The sequence below is a fragment of the Neodiprion pinetum genome, chromosome 6, assembly GCF_021155775.2.
Source record: "Neodiprion pinetum isolate iyNeoPine1 chromosome 6, iyNeoPine1.2, whole genome shotgun sequence".
In the NCBI taxonomy this organism is placed as follows: Eukaryota; Metazoa; Arthropoda; class Insecta; order Hymenoptera; family Diprionidae; genus Neodiprion; species Neodiprion pinetum.
This window is the reverse complement of record NC_060237.1, coordinates 18,136,326-18,157,778: the sequence shown is the minus strand read 5'-3', so window position 1 is coordinate 18,157,778 and position 21,453 is coordinate 18,136,326. Positions and strand designations below refer to the sequence as shown.

The 21,453-nt window shown below is 37.7% G+C and overlaps 3 protein-coding genes across 5 annotated transcripts in view; 2 read left to right on the top strand and 1 right to left on the bottom strand.

The window, feature by feature from the left end:
- LOC124221122 (rRNA 2'-O-methyltransferase fibrillarin-like) overlaps window positions 1-21,453 on the top strand; it is a 292,337-nt gene that overhangs the window by 12,790 nt on the left and 258,094 nt on the right. The gene's annotated exons all lie outside the window — the stretch shown is intronic.
- Window positions 1-21,453, bottom strand: part of LOC124222162 (fasciculation and elongation protein zeta-2-like) — a 128,087-nt gene that overhangs the window by 98,004 nt on the left and 8,630 nt on the right. Inside the window, exons 3-8 of the mRNA XM_069137450.1 lie at window positions 5,987-6,116; window positions 5,273-5,337; window positions 4,931-5,060; window positions 4,749-4,824; window positions 4,601-4,666; window positions 3,169-4,247 (exon numbers count right to left, since the gene is read on the bottom strand). Of these exons, the coding sequence (XP_068993551.1) occupies window positions 4,231-4,247; window positions 4,601-4,666; window positions 4,749-4,824; window positions 4,931-5,005 (234 nt within the window). The 5' untranslated portion in view covers window positions 5,006-5,060; window positions 5,273-5,337; window positions 5,987-6,116 and the 3' untranslated portion in view covers window positions 3,169-4,230. Of the gene's footprint in view, window positions 4,248-4,600; window positions 4,667-4,748; window positions 4,825-4,930; window positions 5,061-5,272; window positions 5,338-5,986; window positions 6,117-21,453 lie in introns of the transcript that reaches the window.
- On the top strand, window positions 12,793-15,337 carry LOC124222128 (odorant receptor 13a-like). Of its 3 annotated transcripts, XM_046632765.2 has the most exons (7): window positions 12,793-13,007; window positions 13,110-13,177; window positions 13,734-14,140; window positions 14,290-14,389; window positions 14,496-14,597; window positions 14,704-14,862; window positions 14,950-15,337. In XM_046632765.2, exons 1-7 carry the CDS (start codon window positions 12,884-12,886, stop codon window positions 15,004-15,006), a joined length of 1,017 nt encoding a protein of 338 aa, XP_046488721.1. In that variant the 5' UTR covers window positions 12,793-12,883; the 3' UTR covers window positions 15,007-15,337. The 3 variants fall into 3 exon arrangements, 2 of the variants coding, with proteins under 2 accessions (XP_046488721.1, XP_046488720.1); XM_046632764.2 differs by having other exon boundaries at window positions 12,793-13,177; XR_006883938.1 differs by lacking the exon at window positions 14,950-15,337 and having other exon boundaries at window positions 12,793-13,177; window positions 14,274-14,389; window positions 14,704-14,749.

The following is a 21,453-nucleotide window of genomic DNA, read 5'->3' as shown; positions in this document are numbered from 1 at the left end:
CCCCCCCTCCTCTGAAGAGAGGAGTGGTCCTCTTCCACGACCCACCCCGCCTCCTCCTCGTCCACCTCCTCCTCCTCCTCGTCCGCCTGGTCCTCCTCCTCGTCCAGCTGGTCCTCCTCCTCGTCCACCTCCGACCACCTCGGGTAATACCTGGAATAGTGATGAATATTTTTAGTATAGGAACACATCAAAAATATTGTGTAAGGAATAATGAAAATAATCAATTGATTAATAATGTAATAAATTGTACAAGATTATTCATAGCTACTGAATATGTGCTTGCACGAAAAATGAATTGAAATGATTTATTGTAAACGTGACAAGTTTGTAATATTTCAGATGAAATATAATTACAATTGTCATCAAATATTATAAAAGTGTTTTACTCACCCAGCACAAATCCTCGTCCTCCTCGTCCTCCTCCTTGTCCACCTCCGACCACCTTTAACCACCTCAGGTTATACCTTGAATAGTAATAAATATTTTAAGTATAAGAACACATCGAAAATATTGTGTGAGGATTAATATAATTGAGGAATTGATTAAATAATTAATTAATAATATAATAAATTGTATAAGATTATTCATAGCTACTGAATATGTGCTTGCACGAAAAATGAATTAAATTAATTTATTGTAAACGTGACAAGTTTGTAATATTTCAGATGAAATATAATTACAATTGCCATTAAATATTATAGGAATATTAATTAAATGATCAATAATATAATGAATTGTATAAGATTATTCATAGCTACTGAATATGTGCTTGCACGAAAAATGAATTGGAATAATTTATTGTAAACGTGAAAGTTTGTAATATTTCAGATGAAATATAATTACAATTGCCATGAAATATTATAAAAGTGTTTTACTCACCGAGCACAAATTTTCGTCCCCCTGCTCCTGAATCACCGAGATTACCCGCAACCACCCCTAACTACCTCCAACGAAAACCGCCAACCACCTCGAGTTATACCTCGAATACTAATAAATATTTTCAGCGTGAGAAGAAATCAAAAATAATGTGTAAGGTTTGATATAATTTTTTTATCGACATATTTTACCAAAAAGATTATGAGAAGATTGTAAAGTTATAGAAATTTTATTAGCGCACCGACAACTACCGAATTTGGGGTTGCGCGAAAAACGAATTGAAATAATTTATTGTAAACATGAACCAGGAACCACGGAGCGCTTATCCTGGAAGTCGAGAAATTTCATTAGCGGACTGACAGCTACCGAATTTGGGGTTGCGCGAAAAACGAATTGAAATAATTTATTGTAAACATGAACCAGGAACCACGGAGCGCTTATCCTGGAAGTCGAGAAATTTTATTAGCGGACTGACAGCTACCGAATTTGGGGTTGCGCGAAAAACGAATTGAAATAATTTATTGTAAACATGAACCAGGAACCACGGAGCGCTTATCCTGGAAGTCGAGAAATTTTATTAGCGGACTGACAGCTACCGAATTTGGGGTTGCGCGAAAAACGAATTGAAATAATTTATTGTAAACATGAACCAGGAACCACGGAGCGCTTATCCTGGAAGTCGAGAAATTTTATTAGCGGACTGACAGGTACCGAATTTGGGGTTGCGCGAAAAACGAATTGAAATAATTTATTGTAAACATGAACCAGGAACCACGGAGCGCTTATCCTGGAAGTCGAGAAATTTTATTAGCGGACTGACAGCTACCGAATTTGGGGTTGCGCGAAAAACGAATTGAAATAATTTATTGTAAACATGAACCAGGAACCACGGAGCGCTTATCCTGGAAGTCGAGAAATTTTATTAGCGGACTGACAGCTACCGAATTTGGGGTTGCGCGAAAAACGAATTGAAATAATTTATTGTAAACACGAACGAGGAACCACGGAGTGCTTATCCTGGAAGTCGAGTTTCACCGCGTAGCGGACCCGAAGCGCGGGATCCGGGAGGTTGAGAACCCGGTACTCGAAATACGTAGCGGACCCGAAACGCGGGATCCGGGAGGTTGAGAACCCGGTACTCGAAATTTGCGGAGCGCGACTCTCATCCGTCCGCTCTACTGCGCGGTTGTCTCCAGACTGAGGAATTCGGCTAGCTGATTTCAGATCGGTAACGTCACTTTCTGAACATCCGACATCCAAACTTTAGTTTCGACCTTTAATACTATGTATGATGATGTATGCTGTACGATGTATGATGTATGATGTATGATGTATGATGTATGATGTATGATGATATGATATGATGTATAATGATTTTAGTTTTCACGTTTCATACAAGAAATACGCACTTTATCTCTCCTGCCGATTCCAGACTCAAGCGGCCAGGCCCTTCGATGGTCAGCCGTTGACTGAAGATATATTTTTCAGTGAACGGGTCAGCTAATAACGCTGCCGTTCTGCGACAGTTGGATGATGAAAAATTTCGCTCGTATCTTTCAAATGTGTGTTAAAATACACTCGAAGTGTTGAGAAGCTTCGTTCTTTCTCTCCCTATCACCTTTTTAGGTCTTTAAATCACTACGCAGCGTAATTATCAATACTAATGTTATGGAATACATCGAGCGCGCGTCGAATAGAATCCCATTTCGAAATGAATAATTCTTCTCTTTTCATATCATAGCTAATCTAGTAATATAGGTAAATAGGATGGTTGGAGGTGTTCGGAAACGGTAGGAGGTGGTCGGCGCTGGCAGAAGGTGATAGGGGGTGATCGAAAGTGGCCATTGATGGTCGGAGGTGGCAGGGGGAGGTAGGAGGTGTTCGAAAATGGTAGGACATTTCATAAGTTAAAGTCGACGATGATCCGGCGCATCAATTTTATCGTTACAGATTTTCGTTTCCCATGAGGCATAGAGTATTCAACAACGATAATGCAGTCCTTAAAATTCATCATTCATCTCTGTCTGGAAAGCTGATTCGCAAGGCGTGGTATTCTAGATATGTCAAGACTAAGCCAGCGGCACGTGTTTGCATTATTAGAAAAATACCTGTACTCTACATACACTGTTTCTAATCTTCTGCTACATTTGGTTTAATCCCCATGCTTCCACAGCACGAATAGTCGGAAATGTTTTTGATTATCCATAATAAAATAAAAGAAGTAACAAAGCTTAAATTTATTGTTAAAGCTCCAATGAATACATCAAACTGCGGTCGAATTCATTTATTGTTTGCACATGACCTCTGTACATTTGATAAATTATTTCTAAATACATTGAAACATATGTATTTATAATGAAATACCATGCAATGGGCTGTGTAAACTATAAACTATAATTTCTATCAAATAGCTGCTCTTATGTGAACAGGGCTTTGAGACTCAGTTAAGTTGGATCTAGATTTTTGCCATCGTATGTAGGACATTGGGTTACAAGAACAAATGCGAATTACGAAGAACTCCGTATTAGAGATAAGGATATTTTAGTTCAAGTATACCTATACACAGAAATCCGTATGTGAATATACTAAAACCTCTGTGTATACCTCTCTGTATACATGTATATACACATGCATAAGTATACATATACATATACCTATACACATACATGTACACAAATAATCGCCAAGAAATTAGAAACACTCACAACTTGTCGCAAATACAGTAAAACGTAAGGTTAGTAATATACAAATTACACAAGCGCAACATAAAACGTGGCAAGGGTAATCCTAGTGCAGTGATTGTATAAACTGAAGAAGTATACATTTACATATACATGATATAAATTAATAGACTAGAAAAAAGTATTTAGAGAGCTTATCTAATTCCGATCTTGTCACAATAGATCATTAACATAATCAATATACGGTTTAAGCTGTATTAGCTACATTCACAATTAGAGATAATATTTTTTATCCATTTTTATAGTTATTTAATTTCTTGTACAACAATTTTTCAAACTTCACCGCAAAATGCCCAACGAGTTCTCGTAGTGCAAATACGAGTCCAATTACCTTACAGATGGCATTACATTGATTTTTGCCTTCTCGCGTCGAGTTATAAATACAGAGAAATCTCAATGAGGGCTCATTTCTATAAGATTTATTGTAGTGCTATATTCGTAGCTGTACCTGTTATTCTATATTATATATATACTGTCCTTAATTTTAAACACACACCACAACAATGGCTGAAAGCACAATGGCAAGAGAGGAGCAATCTACATCTTAATAAATCTTTTCTTCTTTATACGTAGCACAGCGATGTCACGTCGGAGGATATGTACTAGTGGATCACTAGGTGGGGCACAGAACTGAAACATAATTATGTTGAAAATCTTCAACATCTCTTACAGAAAGTAGGTACGTTGCCAGACCTTATATACCAACAATGAATATTCATAGAGGCTATATTCATAAATACTTACAAAAGTAAGCTAATATTTTACCCGCAATTGCTTGTTACTGATAACTTGATATGATTACAATTTGGTTTATTACGGTTTACTTATTTTCAGACAATCCTGAAGTTGTATTCCAAGTTTTTCTAAAAATTCATCGCCTGAATAACATTACGAACTTCAACCTCATGATAATAACTGAACCGTGAAATATACAAGTGTTTATCTCGCACGGATTCAAGACAAGGTGAAAGAAATCAACCCACCTTTCAATATGTAGTCCGTTAATAATGCGGGCACCGTTGGACTATCCTCATTAATAGCCTTCGATACTGAAAACAAAACATATTATTAATTTCGAATGATGTTATTAAGTAATTGTTGGTACTGTTACCAAGAACTTGTAAAACTTACTCTTAATGAGGACTTGTAAAGCTTGATTATCAGGTGGGCCAGTGTCCATGTGATAAGGTATCACTGTTGTCAAATACTGTAAATTTTCAATATATTTTTGTCAGGTTAGAAACGTATCTCATAGGTCTAACAAGATTGACAAAGTACTAATCAGACTTTGCTCGTAAATCTAAGATGCCTACCTTGGAATCTTGTATGGATCTATGCTGCGGCAAAGGGCTGTTACTATTTTGTATTTGGTTTCTCTTTTTTGTCATGTGGTGATGTCTACTCGTCTCTCAATGCCAACTCAGCTGTTAAAGTTTCGCTGAGCTAAGAACACATCAAAAATATTATGTAAGGATTATTGTAATTAATCAATTAATTAATATGTAATAAATTGTATTAGCGCGTTTATAGCTACTGAATTTGTGCTTGCGCGAAAAATGAATGGAAATAATTCATTGCAAACGGGATAAGCTCAAAAAATTCCAGATAAAATGTAATAAAATTGACACTAAACATTATAAAAATGTTAAACTCACCGAGCACAAATCCTCGTCGACCTCCGACCACCTCCAACAACAACCGATAACCACCACGGGTATACCTGCAATAGTAAAAAATATTTTCAGTATAAGAACCCATCAAAAATATTGGGTAAGGATTAATATAATTTTTTTATCGACGCATTTTACCAAGAAGATTATCAGAAAATTATAAAAAATTATCGAAATTTTATTAGCGCATTGATAGCTCCGGAATTCGGGCTTGCGCGAAAAATGCATTAAAATAATTCGTTGTGTACGTGACAAGTTCAAATAATTTCGGATAAAATATAATTCAATTGCCATTAAACATTATAAAAATTTTAAACTCACGGAGCACAAATAACTTTTTGTAATTCGTTCATATGTAAATAGTTGATTATGATTATTTATTTCGTACCATTATCGTATACAAATGGTTAAAAACTGAAAGCAATCAATAATTATACAGCCAAATATCTAAGTAACACCGAAAAAATGTCAATAATATAATCAGATAATGGAGAAAAAGCATCTCTCACGTCGGTTTAGAGTGGAAACCGGGTTCTTTAAATGCTGCTATATGAAAGATTGAGAAAAATAGACATATTTTTTTTTTTTCAAATCAATCAAATACGATAATCTTCAATCGAAACGCTGATTGTCGGCAATTTTTTTCAACGGGAGATGACTAGCGAAGATTTTTCAAATTTTGAGTGTATTTTAACTCACATTTGGACAGTGGAAGAAAAATTTACTCATCATCAATTGTCACAAAAGGGCGATGTTATTAGCTGGTCATTGAAGCGCCTCGCTGCTGGAATCTCGAATTAGCAGGAAAGATGAAGTGCGTGATTTTTGTCTGAAATGTAAAAACTAAAATTACTTTGAATTGATATATATTTTCATCATCGATGAAGTGAAAAACTCAGAAAAAAACGTTATATCACATTCATTTTCGTTCAGAATTTTCTTGGTAAAAATCGTTACTTTTTACGTTTGAGGTCGACAATTACTATGATACCACGATTTTTTGGGTTATTTTGGTACATCGACGGTGCGCGAATTAAAAATAACTAGTTTCAAATCACTTGCTCGCTGAAGCTCGCTCGGGGTCGGATGCCTAGTGTAACTGGTTTTTGTTCGTGATTTTATGACAATAAGTTTCTTCAAAAAATACCACAGAACAATCAGCTAAGTGCTAACAGATTTGAAACACCACGCACCGCGCACAGCAATTTTAGCTCCAATTCAACGACGTTATTGTCATGTATTCCTATGTATACAATGCCAACTACTCACCAATTGCAATTTCTCAATCCTGGTCGTTAATTTTTTTTTCCGATTCATCATTATTATCTGAAGCATGCATATTAGTTTGATGGTACAAAATATGACGTTTTCAATAATTAAACTAGTAGACCTGAAAATTGGTCCGGAAGGTCAATACTCATCAGGTTGAGGACCTGGACAGCCAGAACTACGGAGCACTTGTCCTGGAAGTCGAGTTGCACTAGGTACCGGACCTGGAGCATAGAAACTACGGAGCGCTTATCCTGGAACTCGAGTTGCACTAGGACGCGGACCCGGATCGCAGGATCCAGGAGGTAGAGAACCCGGTACTCGAAATCTGCGGAGCGCGACTCTCATCCGTCCGCTCTACTGCGCGGTTGTTTCCAGACTGAGGAATTCGGCTAGCTGATTAGTATAGATCGATGACGTCAAGAGAAAAAAAATTTGGGTGACGTCACTTTCCGAACATCCGAACATCCAACTTTGGTTTCAAACTTCAATACTATGTATGATGTATGATTCAAGATGACGCATGATGTATGATGTACGATGATATGATATGATGCATTATGATTTCAGTTCTTACAATTCAGGCAAGAAATACGCACTTTATCTTTCCTGCCGATTTCAGACTCAAGCGGCTAGGCCCTTCGATGGTCAGCCGTTGACTGAAGATATATCCTTCAGTTAACGGGTCGGCTAATAACGCTGCCGTTCTGCGACAGTTGGATGATGAAAAATTATGCTCGTACCTTTCAAATGTGTGTTAAAATACACTCGAAGTGTTAAGAAGCTTCGTTCTTTCTCTCCCTATCACCTTTTTAGGTCTTTAAATCACTACGCAGCGTTAAATACTGTCTCATATACGAAGCATCCATTTCATCTCGTTCAAAATTAGCGCATCCGTGATGTATTACAGTTACTCTGAATTTTTTCCCTTCGACTGTCAGCCGTTGATTAAAGATATATTTTTCAGTTAACGGGTCAGCTAATAACGCAGCCGTTCTGCGACAGTTGGGTAATAAAAATTTTCGCTCGAACCTTTCAAATGTGTGTCTGAATACACTCGAAGTTTTTAGAACCTTCGTTCTGTCTCTCCCTATCAAGAAAAAAAAAAATCGCCACAATCACCTTTTTAGGTCTTTAAATCAGGACACTGCGTTAAATACTGTCTCATGTACGGAGCATCCATTTCATCTCGATCAAAATTTGCGCATCCGTAATGTATTACAGTTACTCGGAAATTTTTTCCATATGAACACTTTTCGAAAAACAATTCTGCTTCTCTACCCAACGTAGATACTTCACTTGCGACTAACTAAAACAGCGTTTCGATTCTATGCCTACGAAAATTCAAGATCGAGAGAGCAAATGAAAAGTTGTTGGAATAACTATGAATATTAATGTTGTAGAATACATCGAGCACGTGTCGAATAGAATCCCATTTCGAAATGAATAATTCTTCAATTTTCATATTATAGACGTATTATTGTAGGTAATCTAGTTTGTCTCTTGGAAAATTATAAAATTTACAGTATGCATTACGTATTAATCGTGAATGGATCATATATATTAATATCGTACATGGACCGTACATAAATATATACTGTTTGGTCTCTGCATCATTATTACATCTGATCTATTATTATTTATGTCCTATGTATACATTCTTCTCTCGGGTACCTATACTTCAATTAAATCACTGTTTTGCTACGAGTTTTGGAAGAAACTTATTCTCATTATTAATTTCTTGTATCACCGACAAGTCGGTAAGTACACACAGGCTAAGTACTGGCTTGGGTTTATCATTGCAAAGCCTGTGTTACGTAGGAGTCAACATAGGAGGTGTTTGGAGGTGGTTGGCACTGGTCGAAAAGGACGAGGACGACGAGGACGATGAGGGGGTGGAGAAGGAGCAGGAGGAGGGGGACGAGGTGAACGTGGAGGACGAAGGTGATCGGAAGTGGTCGGAGGTGGTTGACGGTGGTTGGAGATGCTCGGAGGTAGTTGGGGTGGTTGGCGTCGGACGCGGTTACATGTCTTCACACGGGGATGATCGAGCTGATCGACATTTCTAAGTCGCAGTCGACAAGTAGTCTTACGTACTCACATTGTACCGACTCAATCTCAAGCTTTTATACTGACACTCCTTTGGCTGCTACGAATGTCGGTGTGAGCTCGTTTGGTAGAATCGATAGAGCAAAACAGTCTTACTCTCCTAGGCCCATCTGGGCCCACTGGCTCGCCGAAAACTGGTCACAAAAATTTACCCAGGGGTGTCCGTCTTTATATTCTTCAATTAACGACAGAGTGAAGCGAACGAAACAATAAGAATTGTAAAATATGTATTTGAATCGAATGCACAGAAAAGTGATGATTGTCAATATGATACGATGAACAGAGAGTCACTATTGCGCATGCGTGGGAGAGTCCAAAGCCAAAATGAAATGTAATTGATTTATAAAAGAAAGCACGTGCGAAAGCGGTGTACAAGCTAATTGAAAGTTTGTACCGTGCAAGAGAGATAACATCACCCTTCCATGTTCTCTGTCTCTTTCTCTCTCTCATTCGAGTCTTTTCATACTTCAGTGGGTGAGGCAGGGTTACCCGCTTAGTCCATGCCTATTCAATTTAATGATTGCGGATATGGAGGAGGAGTTGGCAAAGGGAAGAAACGTAGTAGGGGTATGGCTGGGGGGAATCAGAGTTCGGACACTGGCTTACGAGGATCATATACTGATGTTGGCAGAGCAGGAAGAGGAGATGGAAGTTACGATTAGGAAGCTAAAAATGTGTATGGTTAGGAAGAGGCTGGTGGTAAATGTGTGGAAGTCAAAGGTGATGAGGTGTGGATGTTTTTTACCGCTATATCAATTCAGGAAACTGCATACAAAGATCTATAAATCGGTATTCCTATTCCCGAAGAAATGTATCACGCCCCCCACCCCCCCAAGCTCGATACAGTTCTGAGTGATGCGTGACAAAGTCTAGTCACTTAATATGGCATAAGGCCCCTGTTAGTGAAAAACCTCAAGCCGGATACTACAAGTACCAAAATTTCCTTTTGTAGTAGCTATAGGTCTCACAGTCACCCCTTTCGATAGACTCAAAACAATAATAGTGGGTTCGGGGTCGATTCAACGATTAATAATATGGCCACCAGATATGAAACTGTACTTCAGAGTTTATCGGACAGACTTTACATTCATTTAATCAGTAATTATTCAACGCTCGTGTCAACTTGGGTAACTTTCTAACTGTTATCCGTTCAACACGGGTCTCGTCGCGAGCAGAACCGGAGTAGGCCCCAGGATGACTTGACTTGGTACTATCTCGCTCGAAATCATCGGTCAGTACCTGTACTATTTTAACCGGGGACCGCAAGCCGCACCGGTTTTCCGACACGGAAACCACCCCGGGGCTGCTTAGCTACCCCGGCAAGGCCAGCCCACGCGGCTACACCAATTTTGTGTGAATTGTTATTTATTTTCAAGTCTTCTTGATCCGCGGACTGCAATAACCACGTTGGTTCCCCAACGCGTCAACCACCCCGGGTCCAAACCTCAATCATGCGGCCCCGGAAAGGCCAGCACGAGAATCTCCAACCGGCTCTACCCAGTTCTGCTCTCGCATCTAATTACTCGACCACAAGTACATCAGAAACGCGATCCAACGTCATTTAATAATCAAATCGATCATTATGAGCCTCGATTCGCCGAGTTGATAGCCCCACCTTCACACGGTTCACTGACTCACTCTCGCACACGTAACGAGCTACTGTCAACAAGACTCACGTGTTATCTCTTCCGAGTTTCGACTGATACTGATCTGGTTTTGGATTCTTCTCCGTATTCTCCTCTCGCTTGCTCTCGCGGGGATTTTCAGAACTTTGGACTGTACTGTCTTGTTGACTACTCGCTATATTCATTCACCCACACATCGTAGTATTGTAATACATTCTGTCTCTTTACTCATCTCTAGTTAATCTATAGCGTTCCATGATACCAAATTTACATTTACAGAATTCCATGATAATCAATTCATACATACTTTTTTAACTGTAACGAAAAACATCTCTAACTTATTTTCACTTTTTGTATAGGCTTTACAATGACGCATCTCAAAAGTTTTGGTGGATGGAAATCTTCGTCGGTAGCCGAAGGTTACACCAAAGATTTCATCCACTCCAAAAGAAGAACGAGAAAGCAAATAACGGACGTTATTGTTGGACCATCGACTGATGATATCATGTGAGAAAAACCACAACCGAAACGGTCCAAGCTTGACATTTCAGCTATGCAGTCAACTGCCAATATTCAACATATTTCAGATATGCACAACAAGGACGATATATCGTTAATTATGATACATTGTAGTAATATTAACATACATTTCCACAATTGAATTTTAAAACTTCACGGAAATTTTTATTTTTTCGATGAAAAATTATTATAACATACGAAAAAAAAAACAATAACAGCTTTTTTGTATAAAAAAAACATTGTAATTTTGCTTTTTATGTGAAAGTGTAATTATTTTATTGGTCTGAAAATTAGAATATTATTGAAAGTTCATAATAATACAGCAAGAAGTAGTTCAAAATTGAAAAAAAGAGAGAAAAACAAAGAAACTGACAAACTCATTTGCGGGAGAAAAGACCTACTTTTCTCCCACTTATCAAGTAAAAAAAACTGACCATTATTGTTGAGTTGGGAATGAAATAAATATGTCAACTGTGACGATCTTCGATTTGTTTATGAGCCTTTACATTATGGGAATAACCGAAATGTCGAAAAGTAGGGTTGAATAAATTTGTACAGCAGAGCAAAGCATGAGTGAGCGCAGAAAGCAGAGTTCTGGGAATGAGAGGAAATAGTCAAGTGTGCACAGGATGTGCGAGGGATTGTTATTCTGGTGAGATGAAGAGGCTTCCAGATGAGAGAGACGAAAAATGAGTTGTGAGTGCGAAATGGTGATGAGCACGTAACCTTAATATAAAGGACTATTCACTTTTCTTTCCATTGAAATTATTCAGTTTTTTAAAAATATCATATTTCTAATACTATCAGTATTTGTTTGATTGAGGACTCTTTTACCTCATGGGTGGATCAACGCAAGAAAAAAAAATCAAAACAAAAAAAAAAAAAACACTTTAACATCAGCGTTAATAGTGTTGTCAAAAATTTTTAAGCTTTTTTGTTCATCCCAACTAGCACAGAAGAGATGAATACTTTGTTCGTCTTTTGCCTCAATTTCTATCGAAACTCCAACTTTGTTCCGATTTTATAGAACATTATAACATAACGAAGATTTACTTATTGTTAAGCTGTTTCGATGTAATTCGAGTTCCAAGAACTTTGCGCTGTTAAATTCTGTTCACCCAGTACTAAGAGCTAATCATCCGAAAGTTTCGGTGTACATTCACAGAAATACGGATATTTTTTCGTTCTTCTGAAAAAATTAGTTTACTTGTCATAGGCCATTATCGTGTGACCTTTTAAATGGATACCTAGGTTGTATTCAATTTTGAAATATTTTACATCGAATTTCAGTATTACATGACACCGGCTATTGCAGCATAAATGTGTGATATTATTATCTATGTTAAGTTTATTTATGCACTTTCTAAAAACATACGAGGACGAGCGATAAGTTCGATTTTAATAAAAATATTCAAAATGTGTTACAAGGAGATCTTGCAGAGAGCTTGTGAGGGTAATAAATATCAGTAAGTTACTTCAAAACCGTTATACATAACAAATAGTTTGAAGTGATTCAAAGTAACAAGTCTAGCGCTAGTCACAAAATTTTGAAACTTCGACACGCGCACAATCACACATACCGAAGAGTTATGACTGATACATGGTGTTTATTATCAAATAACGAGTCAAACCGGCATACCGAGGATATATATGGTCAAAACTCAATCTCGTCTTTGTAATAAGATCCATTGATGGCCGACCTCGCAATTAGAGCTACTACACATTCAATTTAATCGAGTCATTCTATATGCTTGCGTAGACTCAAATTGGCAACACTTAAACTAATTAAACCCAGTATTATCTATCATAACGACTCCAGTGTGACTGTAACGTGTGTAATTGCTATGAAGCAAGGTGCAGGTACCTCCCTTCCTCTGACAGGGCCAGACCAATCGCAGGAAAGGAGCTATTCATAGATCGAATTATTAGCTTAATCGCTTTGGAACCAGAAAGCTGGTGCTGTCATTCCTTGTCGAACCTCAATAGAGTTCCGCGAGTTCTGCCGTAGCAGCAATCCATAGCTGAACTATAAGGCAAATTTTAAAAAGACGGATCGGGTTATAGAGCGATTGCAATGAAATACAAAGTTACGATTGAGACTGCCATCGCTGCTACCAAATATGCAATCCTTCCAATTTGTTGCTGGCCACCCCCGATTGGAGCGAATAAATGGGCTGTCCGACGGCATAATATTTGTGGTTGGTTAGCAATAGTTCTCCTGGTAATCAACGTGCTTTCTATCATTTACAATATCTACTTGAACAGAAATGATATCGACAGATGCATAAAAATTTTGGCAGAAATGGGAGCCCTTATGTCGACATGCATGAAAATACTAATCTGCAAGAAAGAACGACTTCGTCTTCAGGTGAGGTGCAAAGAGTAATGCGTTTTTATCCGTTGTTCTGTATTATTAAAAATTCATAAGTATTCAAATCACGCGGAAGAAAGATTTTGCCGTGAAATGCTCCAGTTCTGAAATTTGTTTAACGAAAATACAAGCATGCGTACAATAGCGTGGAAATCGGTTTTGGTCAAACACCCAACCTGACCTATAAGGTCAGCATTATAAATTATAACGGATAAGAAAAGATCCGGTAACATCAGTATCGACGAATTAGTAATATTATTACATCGAGGGCTGAGAAACAAAACGACGTAAGCCACTGTTTTGTTGATTAGTACCTTTATCGCAGTGAAATCATCGAATGCTAAAAAATTGTGGGTTACGTCCTTTTGGTTGTCAGCTCTTAATATCATATAGCTTATCAAAAGTCTGTATTCAGTTAAACTTTTTTTCTATACGGGCTGCCTTACTCAAGCACATTTGGATAGCTATCTATTTATCCCCAGTTATACGTAATCTTTCGCCTTCACCGTCCTAAGTGACATCCAGGCCCTTAACTGCAGAACTTCTTGAACAGGTTTTGGTAGCTGAAATGGAGAATTTTATAAAGCAAGCTACTGGCGAGGAGAAAGAATTAATTCAGGCCTACGTCGATAGATGTTTCGTTTTACACACGACTGTTTTTGTCAGCTGTATCCTCGGCCCAATATTTTTCATCGCTGGCCCTATTTTCCAGCCACAACCATTTCCGGGTGATGTTGCTTACCCATTCGAGGTGAACTCAACTTGGCTGTGGCTCTGCATGTATGTTATGCAGAGTATTTCCATCTTCCAAGTTGGAAGCATGGTCATGGTAGACATTTTGTATGCCATGTTATTGTGGTACACAGGCCTAAGGTTTGAGTTGCTAAATCTGGAGTTCCAAAAAGTAACTAACACGAACGAATTACGCGGCTGTGTAGGGAAGTATCAAAAATTAATAAGGTAAAATTGAGTAAAATAAATGTTTGTAGTTGATTTTTTGGTTCTGTATATTTCTGCGTGGTGGGAGCTCACTACTATTACGATTCTGTATAATCATGTATTGAGAAAAGTTATAAGGCGAGACCCTTTGTAGGTTGATTTCATTTCAGATACACGGAGAATTTGACGGCCAGTACGCGTATTATAGCCGTAGAAATTACGAGCATCGCCATGTTTGCCGTCACAACCGGAGGTTTCGTAATTATTCGGGTAAGGCTGAGCTGCGAAATATTCTTTGCTCCGTAATACTTGGAAAATTGGGTGACTGATAACATCGATTTTTATTTTATATTTGAAACGAGAAATGAAATTACAGCGCCCGGGTAAATACGACGTGGTAAAGTTCATTTTCTTTGAGTTAGTATCGGCAATGGAGCTTCTTTTATTTTCATGGCCTGCGGACCATTTGATCAAAGTGGTGAGTACGGGAAAAAGAATAAAAATAAACATGTCATAAAAATCAGAGTCGTCGTATATTCCGTACCGGAAGCTAACCCTTCATACTTGATTGTTTCAACGCCTAGAGCGAAGAAGTAGGCGCCTCTGTTTTCAACAGCGATTGGATCGGCAAATCACCAACAATGCTTAGAAACATGCTGTCGATTATGCAACGATCGCAACAACCAGTTGTTATTTATGTTGACGGTCTACTTCCAATATTATCGCTTGCGTTTTATGGATCTGTAAGTGCTCGTGCCTTTTGGTGCGATTTTGAATACTCGATACCGCGTCCTCGTGTTTTCGTCACCTTCTGATATTATCGTTTTCAGACTATGTCGGCAAGTTTTTCATACCTCACAACGCTACGTGCAATAGCTGATGGCTAATGGCGGTAAACTAAGAATGATTAAATACCGTCGTGAGGGCGTTTACGCTGTGTAAACATTTAGCGGAAAATACTATAGGTAATGTCACAGGATCTGAGAAATCGGAATATATTATTGCATAAAATGGTAGAATTTGCCAAGTTTAAACCGATATGCGTCACTTCCTGGATCAAAGGAAATCGTGAACTATCATTCTCAGCGTGTTTTTGAATTGTAGAGTATTTCATTTCCTTTATAAACATATCAAATTATTATTATTATTATTATTATTATTATTCGCTTGCCTCACATGTAGCCTATGTGAAATTTTTAGTGTTGGAATGTAAACACACTTTGTTACCAATATCCAACTAATAAATCAATTATATTGTTCGAATAATGAAAAAATATCAATTTATACATTACCATTGCCATTTATCAAAAGGAAACGGTAAAACTTAGCAGGCTGAAAGACTGCTCGTAGGCAAAATAATTGTACGCTGTTGTTCGGTGAAATCGTAACGTGGTCATATTTTTCATCTACAAGGCAGGGGAGCCAACGAACAAGTCGTAATATGTCAAATTCCCCGTGTCAAGTGGCGAATTGAAATAGCTTTGCTATCATGACTCGTAGCACTCCCAAATCACTACATCAACTACTCGATACCTGCTCAACTTAAAGAAATTTGCATCACCTGAACAATTCCCCTGAGTTAAATTTGAATGCTGAAGCTTGAGATGGTCAGCCTGCGTGATAAAACGATAAAGCTCCCATACACGCAGTCAATGGCTCAATCATCTAAGCTTCACCGTTCCTCTCGGTATGTGAAAATAAACAGTGATAATAATTGAGCAATCACAGTAAATAAAATAAAATCCGAAAGTCTTACGAAAATTGTAAAATGCAATTTACATTATTGGAATTAGTTGAATATAATTGGAAGATCGCATTGAACATTATATTTTGCGGAATGTCCCAGAAATATTTCAAGCATTTTAACAAATTTTCTGACCTTCCCCGACTTATCCCTACGAAACAAAATCCCCTAATATTTCCCGTTTTCCTCGGTTTACCAAATTTTCATCACTTGTGATTTCCGATTGAAACCTAAACCCGACGCGCTCGCGATGCTTTCCGTCAAACCTGCGCCTCCGATGTTGAATTTGCAAATTGCTTCCACTAGGGATTTCGCTTTGCTTTTTTACGATTCGGTTCCTTGATGTATTCGTATCTGCTAGGTATTTTCAATAAATCTTGCTCAGACTTTTATTAGTGTTCAGCGTGCGGTACGAGCCTTAAGAAGCTTTCAAAGGTTGGCAACATTTTTTCCAGAAAAATTTCTTTTATCGGTGTGATTTTGAAAATTTAACCCAGAAGTGCAGCTGTAACGGAGATTATCGTGAACGCATCGGATCGAGGTTTGAATCGAAGGGCACAAGCAATATAGGACAATGTTGAAATCATGGACATGTTGCTCTGTACCGTAACGTGTGCGGTTTCCTCGAAGCCTTCGACTTGTGGGAACACCACGTTATTGTTCATGTCTTTACCTTCCGACTGAAAAATGGAGAGAATGATTTAATTAAAAGGAGTTTCTCTTACGGGTAAAAAGAAGGATCAGTCTCGTCCACACGGAAACATCCTGATACATCTAATGCTTTTCGCAGACTTGGGGGTTACCAGAGCTGCCTTTTCAGAGACAAAGGTTTTCAAGCCGTTGCTCTCTTTTTAGAAGACGCGAAGTTGCCCCAGTGCTTTCGTCTATTTCACTGACTCCAGTGTTCACCAGAGCCGCATTCCTCCTAAGACTAGGGTTGCAGAAAGCCGTAGCTGACGTTCCTGTCTAATTTGATGACGGCAATCTAAAACTACAGACCAGTGTGATGAACCGTCGTTGTCTTTCGGGCGAAAGGATCACCAGGTATCGTTCCTGGACACGCGTCACTCAGTGCCGCACACAACTCTAGATTTCACTCCTCGCCGTCTGTTAGCCTACTAGATATCGATTAATATGATAAGTAATCGCAATCACGCAAACAGATGCGTTAATTTTAACAACAGTTTTAATGAAGCAAAGTCGCAATACAAACTAGACATGAAACAAAACGTTTCCAAAAGATCTTATAAAAGAAAAGCTAAATAAAACAATATAAAGATATTACGTAGAATTCATTGGTTCTACTATTAGGTTTCTTTTATAAGTAAAATTTTTGTGACTTTAATTTATTCTATCATTTAAATTGACTAACCAAAAAAATTCCCCATCATCCTATTTCCCTTTACTCTGTCTTTGAAATTTACACATGTGCTGTGCTTCTGAATTTATTCTCGTAGTGAATCTATGTTCGACAACGAATTTTAGATGAGCTCCGCTTCGTTCTAACGCGTGCGTGACCGTGAATCGGCATAGTTCGGTTCGAAGCTCGAAGCCGGTCCTAACACAATTGAATTGAAAGGTACGTAAAAATTAATCAAATACATACCGCTTCAATCATTGTGATGCAGGCTTCATAATATACGTAATATCTGCGAGGTTTCATGAAACATCAATCCCAACTTAAAACGAGTCCTCAAATTTGTTCCAGAATTCAATTCCCTGCGAATAATGGTATCAACGCGAGTAGAATTATTAACGTCGAACGTATGCATTACCCACGATCCGATGTGTGGCTACATAGGTTTGTATGAATTTAGTCTTCACTACATATTTCATTGATAGTTCCAGCCCGCTAATGCTGCGTTCCTGCTGTCGGATATTATTGTATTTTCAGTATAACAAATTTTTCTAACGTCCGTCGTATACTAATTAAAATCAGTCATTGAAAAATTCCCACAAACTATGTTTATTGAAAATCAGGTAAAATCAGTGAGATTTTGTTATTCTACAGGGCTAATTCTTGTGAAATTTCGTACGTGTTGGACAGACGCGAACTACGAAGGGTTCTTTTTAAACTATATAATTATAACCAGCATGCTATGAAATACTTCTTCCATATTCGTATTGTACAATACATTACCGATTTAATAATTCTTCAGTGCATGAAGTTTGCGAATTGTAGATCCATAATTAGTAAACAGTAGTACGGACAAGCAACGCTGTGTTGTTCCTGATGGCATATCAATGCGTTTGGCGAAGAGCCATATTTTTCCGAAAGATTCGAGGCGTGGAGTGGATACAAGTTGTACGAAATCCGAAGCTAAGCCTTATCAATTACGACGAAATCCGAAAAGGTTGTTATTGCGTTTGTCATTGCCATTTTGAAGTCAACGCTTGGGTTAAAACGTACAGCCTCGTTTGCCTCGTTTAAAACGCAACGCGATCGATACACTAATTCGTCTTCCTGACCGTTCGCCTACAATTGAAGCTGAAACCTCAAAGAAATCTACCAATATGCCACACGTAATCCACTCAAGGCAAGTCACGTTGGAAAAGATATCACCGAGTGCAGTGTCTTTGTCGATCAACTATCGCAAATGAGTAACTATTCGAGAGATTCTAGAATATACCGTACCTTTACCTGGTATACCTTCTGTACGCAAGAATGTATAGGCATCCAACGAAAGAATCGATATTACACCGATGGAGATAGAAATGTCTTCGCCGTCTGCAATACCAATTGACACTGCCTGTACAAGTAAAATACATTGAGAAAGACCTACCGGACAAATGTGCCCCGGGAAACATACGCGCAAAAAGTACACTACAGAAGAAACAATTGCAAAAGTCCTGCCGTTTATTGCTAGGAGACGACATTCGAACGTCAAAGTTTAAGTCCAAAAGGAAAACGACTGTATTCGATCGGTAAGGATTTACAGACAGCGCAATATAGAAACAAGGAAAAGTTTATAAGGTACGATATTCAAGTATGCTTATACTGTTTTCAACTGGCACTGTTTTACTCTGTTCCGTTCTATTCTGCTCCACCGAAACAGTAATTTTATCCACTGTGCAGTAGAACAGAGGAGAACAGAACGGAATATTGCAAGCTGAAATTGACGCATCCGAAAGCGCATCTGCATATTCATTCCCGAGCGTGCTCAGGAAACATAGTATGAGTTGATCGTAATGCTTGGCGTTCTCTAATCTGAAAATCTCAATGGTGCGTATTCTCGAATATTTAAAAATCACTATCTGAAATGAGCAGAATCTTATTTTTATACTATATTCATACACATGTAAAATAACACACATATTTAGAAAATTTTCATGTACTCAATTGAGTACCACATATTAGTATAGATTATTTATCGACTTGATCAATTTTCGTTTTATATATACCATTGTATCCTAAGGGGATGCCTCGATCTGACCGCCAAAATTGCAAGCCCTATTGAGGGATTTTTTTAAATAACAATTTATATTATACGATATATATATTAGACCTGTCCTTAAGAAGGGCAAAATCGAATTTTCATGGTCTTACCCCCCAAATTGGTTCGAAATAATTTTAAAAAAAAGTCCGAATTTTTAAAAAAATTTCCTTCCATATATACCCACGCCTAGGAAGCCTTACTTTTTCGCATAAGAAAAGCATTGGTTTTTCGGGATTTTTAATCGTTTTTTTACCGCTGTCGTAATTATCAGCTAAAAAATCGCAAATTCTCAGAGAATGATGACAGTTATGTTACCTTTTTGTCCAATTTTTTGGAATTCGATAAAAGGATTTTTGGGCTAGATCGATCGACTCTTTTCCGCGTTTTTAGAGAATAAAGATATATATATATATATATATATATATATATATATGTGTGTGTAAGTTTGACGGCCTCCAAACTTATTGTTGGTCGTTTATATGCGTGAGTCCTAGGACTGGTCGGCTTAGCGTGGGCGTTACGAACTACTGGACTCGAGAGGAGCAGTCGTGGATAAACTATGCTGCGCCATAGTCGCACCCATTTCCAACTTGTAGAATACCAACAATTTGTGTTGATTTAGGTAAGATCTGTATAGTGGTATAAGTTAGTCATAGTTATATATATATTGTACTAAATATTTCTTTAATTATAGCGATTATTCACTGCAACAACACGTGTTGGTTATCTCACCCTGCCCAACAATCATCATTGTTAAGTCTCTACAATAGAGAACTTACATATATCGATATATATATACATCACATGTTTAAATTTATTTTTCTTTTATCAAACCCAGGCAACGACGTTAACATAGTTCGAAGCACACTTTGTGCATGACTGTGTTCTGAGCTATGGAATGAAGAGTTAATTTATGTGAATGTCGAGTTTAATTAATACCCGGACTCGGTAGCATAATTTTCAACTGATTTCGCTGCCCTTGGAGCGGTCCTTGCCTGTTTTGAAGCCTCGTGCAAGCCCTTGGACCGCGCAATCCGCGGCGAGATCTCGTCGATGTGCTATAACTCGGTTAATATTTCAAATTCGAAATTCAGTCTTCAATTAAAAAGTAAAAAAAAAAAAAACAAAATATAAAATGTTCACACTTCGCCGACCCCTCGCCGAAAAACAGTTGCTATTTCTATGCTAACTGAAATCTTGCCACAAATGTTCAACTGAATATACAATAAGGTGTACTGTCCACGATCTAACAGTTTATTTCGGTAAATCTACGTTTCAATATTATAAATGAGCAAAACAGATTTTTTTTCGCGAAAATAGATTTTTTAATGAAAATTTAAGAGCATATTTCCAAGATACTGTATTTTGAAATGGTAGAGAGTTTCAATGTTGGCACTTAAAAAATATATTTCTTTTGAAGATTGAATTCACAAATTTTTAGATAGAAATCAAAAACAGGATTTGTGATGCGGTAGGTGATTAAATAATTTTTTTAATTCAGATATGAGAAATTTTTTCAATAACTATGTAAATAATCAATACCTGAATATTTCACAGATTCCATTCCTTCGTCCGTTGCCTCATCAGACCCTGAAGGGCCTAACTCCTCTGAAATATGATCTTCCGTTTCAAAATCGGCCTCATCAATTTTTGGGCGTAAATGAAAAATTTGGTGCATTTCGTCTTCTTCAGCGCTTCAGCGATGCTCCAATTTCGGAGACTGTGCAAGTTTCCTTTTTGATATCCTAAATAAAAAAAATCCAGCAGTTTTTTTTGTAGTACTTACCTTTCAATTCAGTAGTACTTATATGAAAAAATAAAAAAAATAAGAAAATGCAATTCCAAGCCAACACTTTTACACAATTTTCTGACGTACTAATCACACGGGGAGATTTTGGATCCCGGGAAAATACGTCTGTATAAATGGAATCGATTGCTACAGGCTCACTAAAGCAACACCAAACCTTACAATCGTCAGATCTGTCTAGTAATATTTCTTAGTGATTACAGATAGTGACACAGATTATATTTTAAGTAGTAAGTTCCAAGCTACGTACCCGTAAACTATCTTGGGGTTCCACGGACCCCGTGATCACAGCGGGTTAAGATGATATGGTATAAAATAAGTTGCATCGACATAGGGATAAGATTTT

What these genes read in the sequence shown, in the direction of transcription:
- LOC124222128 (XM_046632764.2), top strand. Translation starts at nt 12,884, where the DNA reads ATGAAATACAAAGTTACGATTGAGACTGCCATCGCTGCTACCAAATAT. An exon ending in AAGAACGACTTCGTCTTCAG is followed by an intron (nt 13,178 to 13,733) that starts GTGAGGTGCAAA and finishes CTTCTTGAACAG; the next exon opens with GTTTTGGTAGCTGAAATGGA. An exon ending in CGCTTGCGTTTTATGGATCT is followed by an intron (nt 14,863 to 14,949) that starts GTAAGTGCTCGT and finishes TATCGTTTTCAG; the next exon opens with ACTATGTCGGCAAGTTTTTC.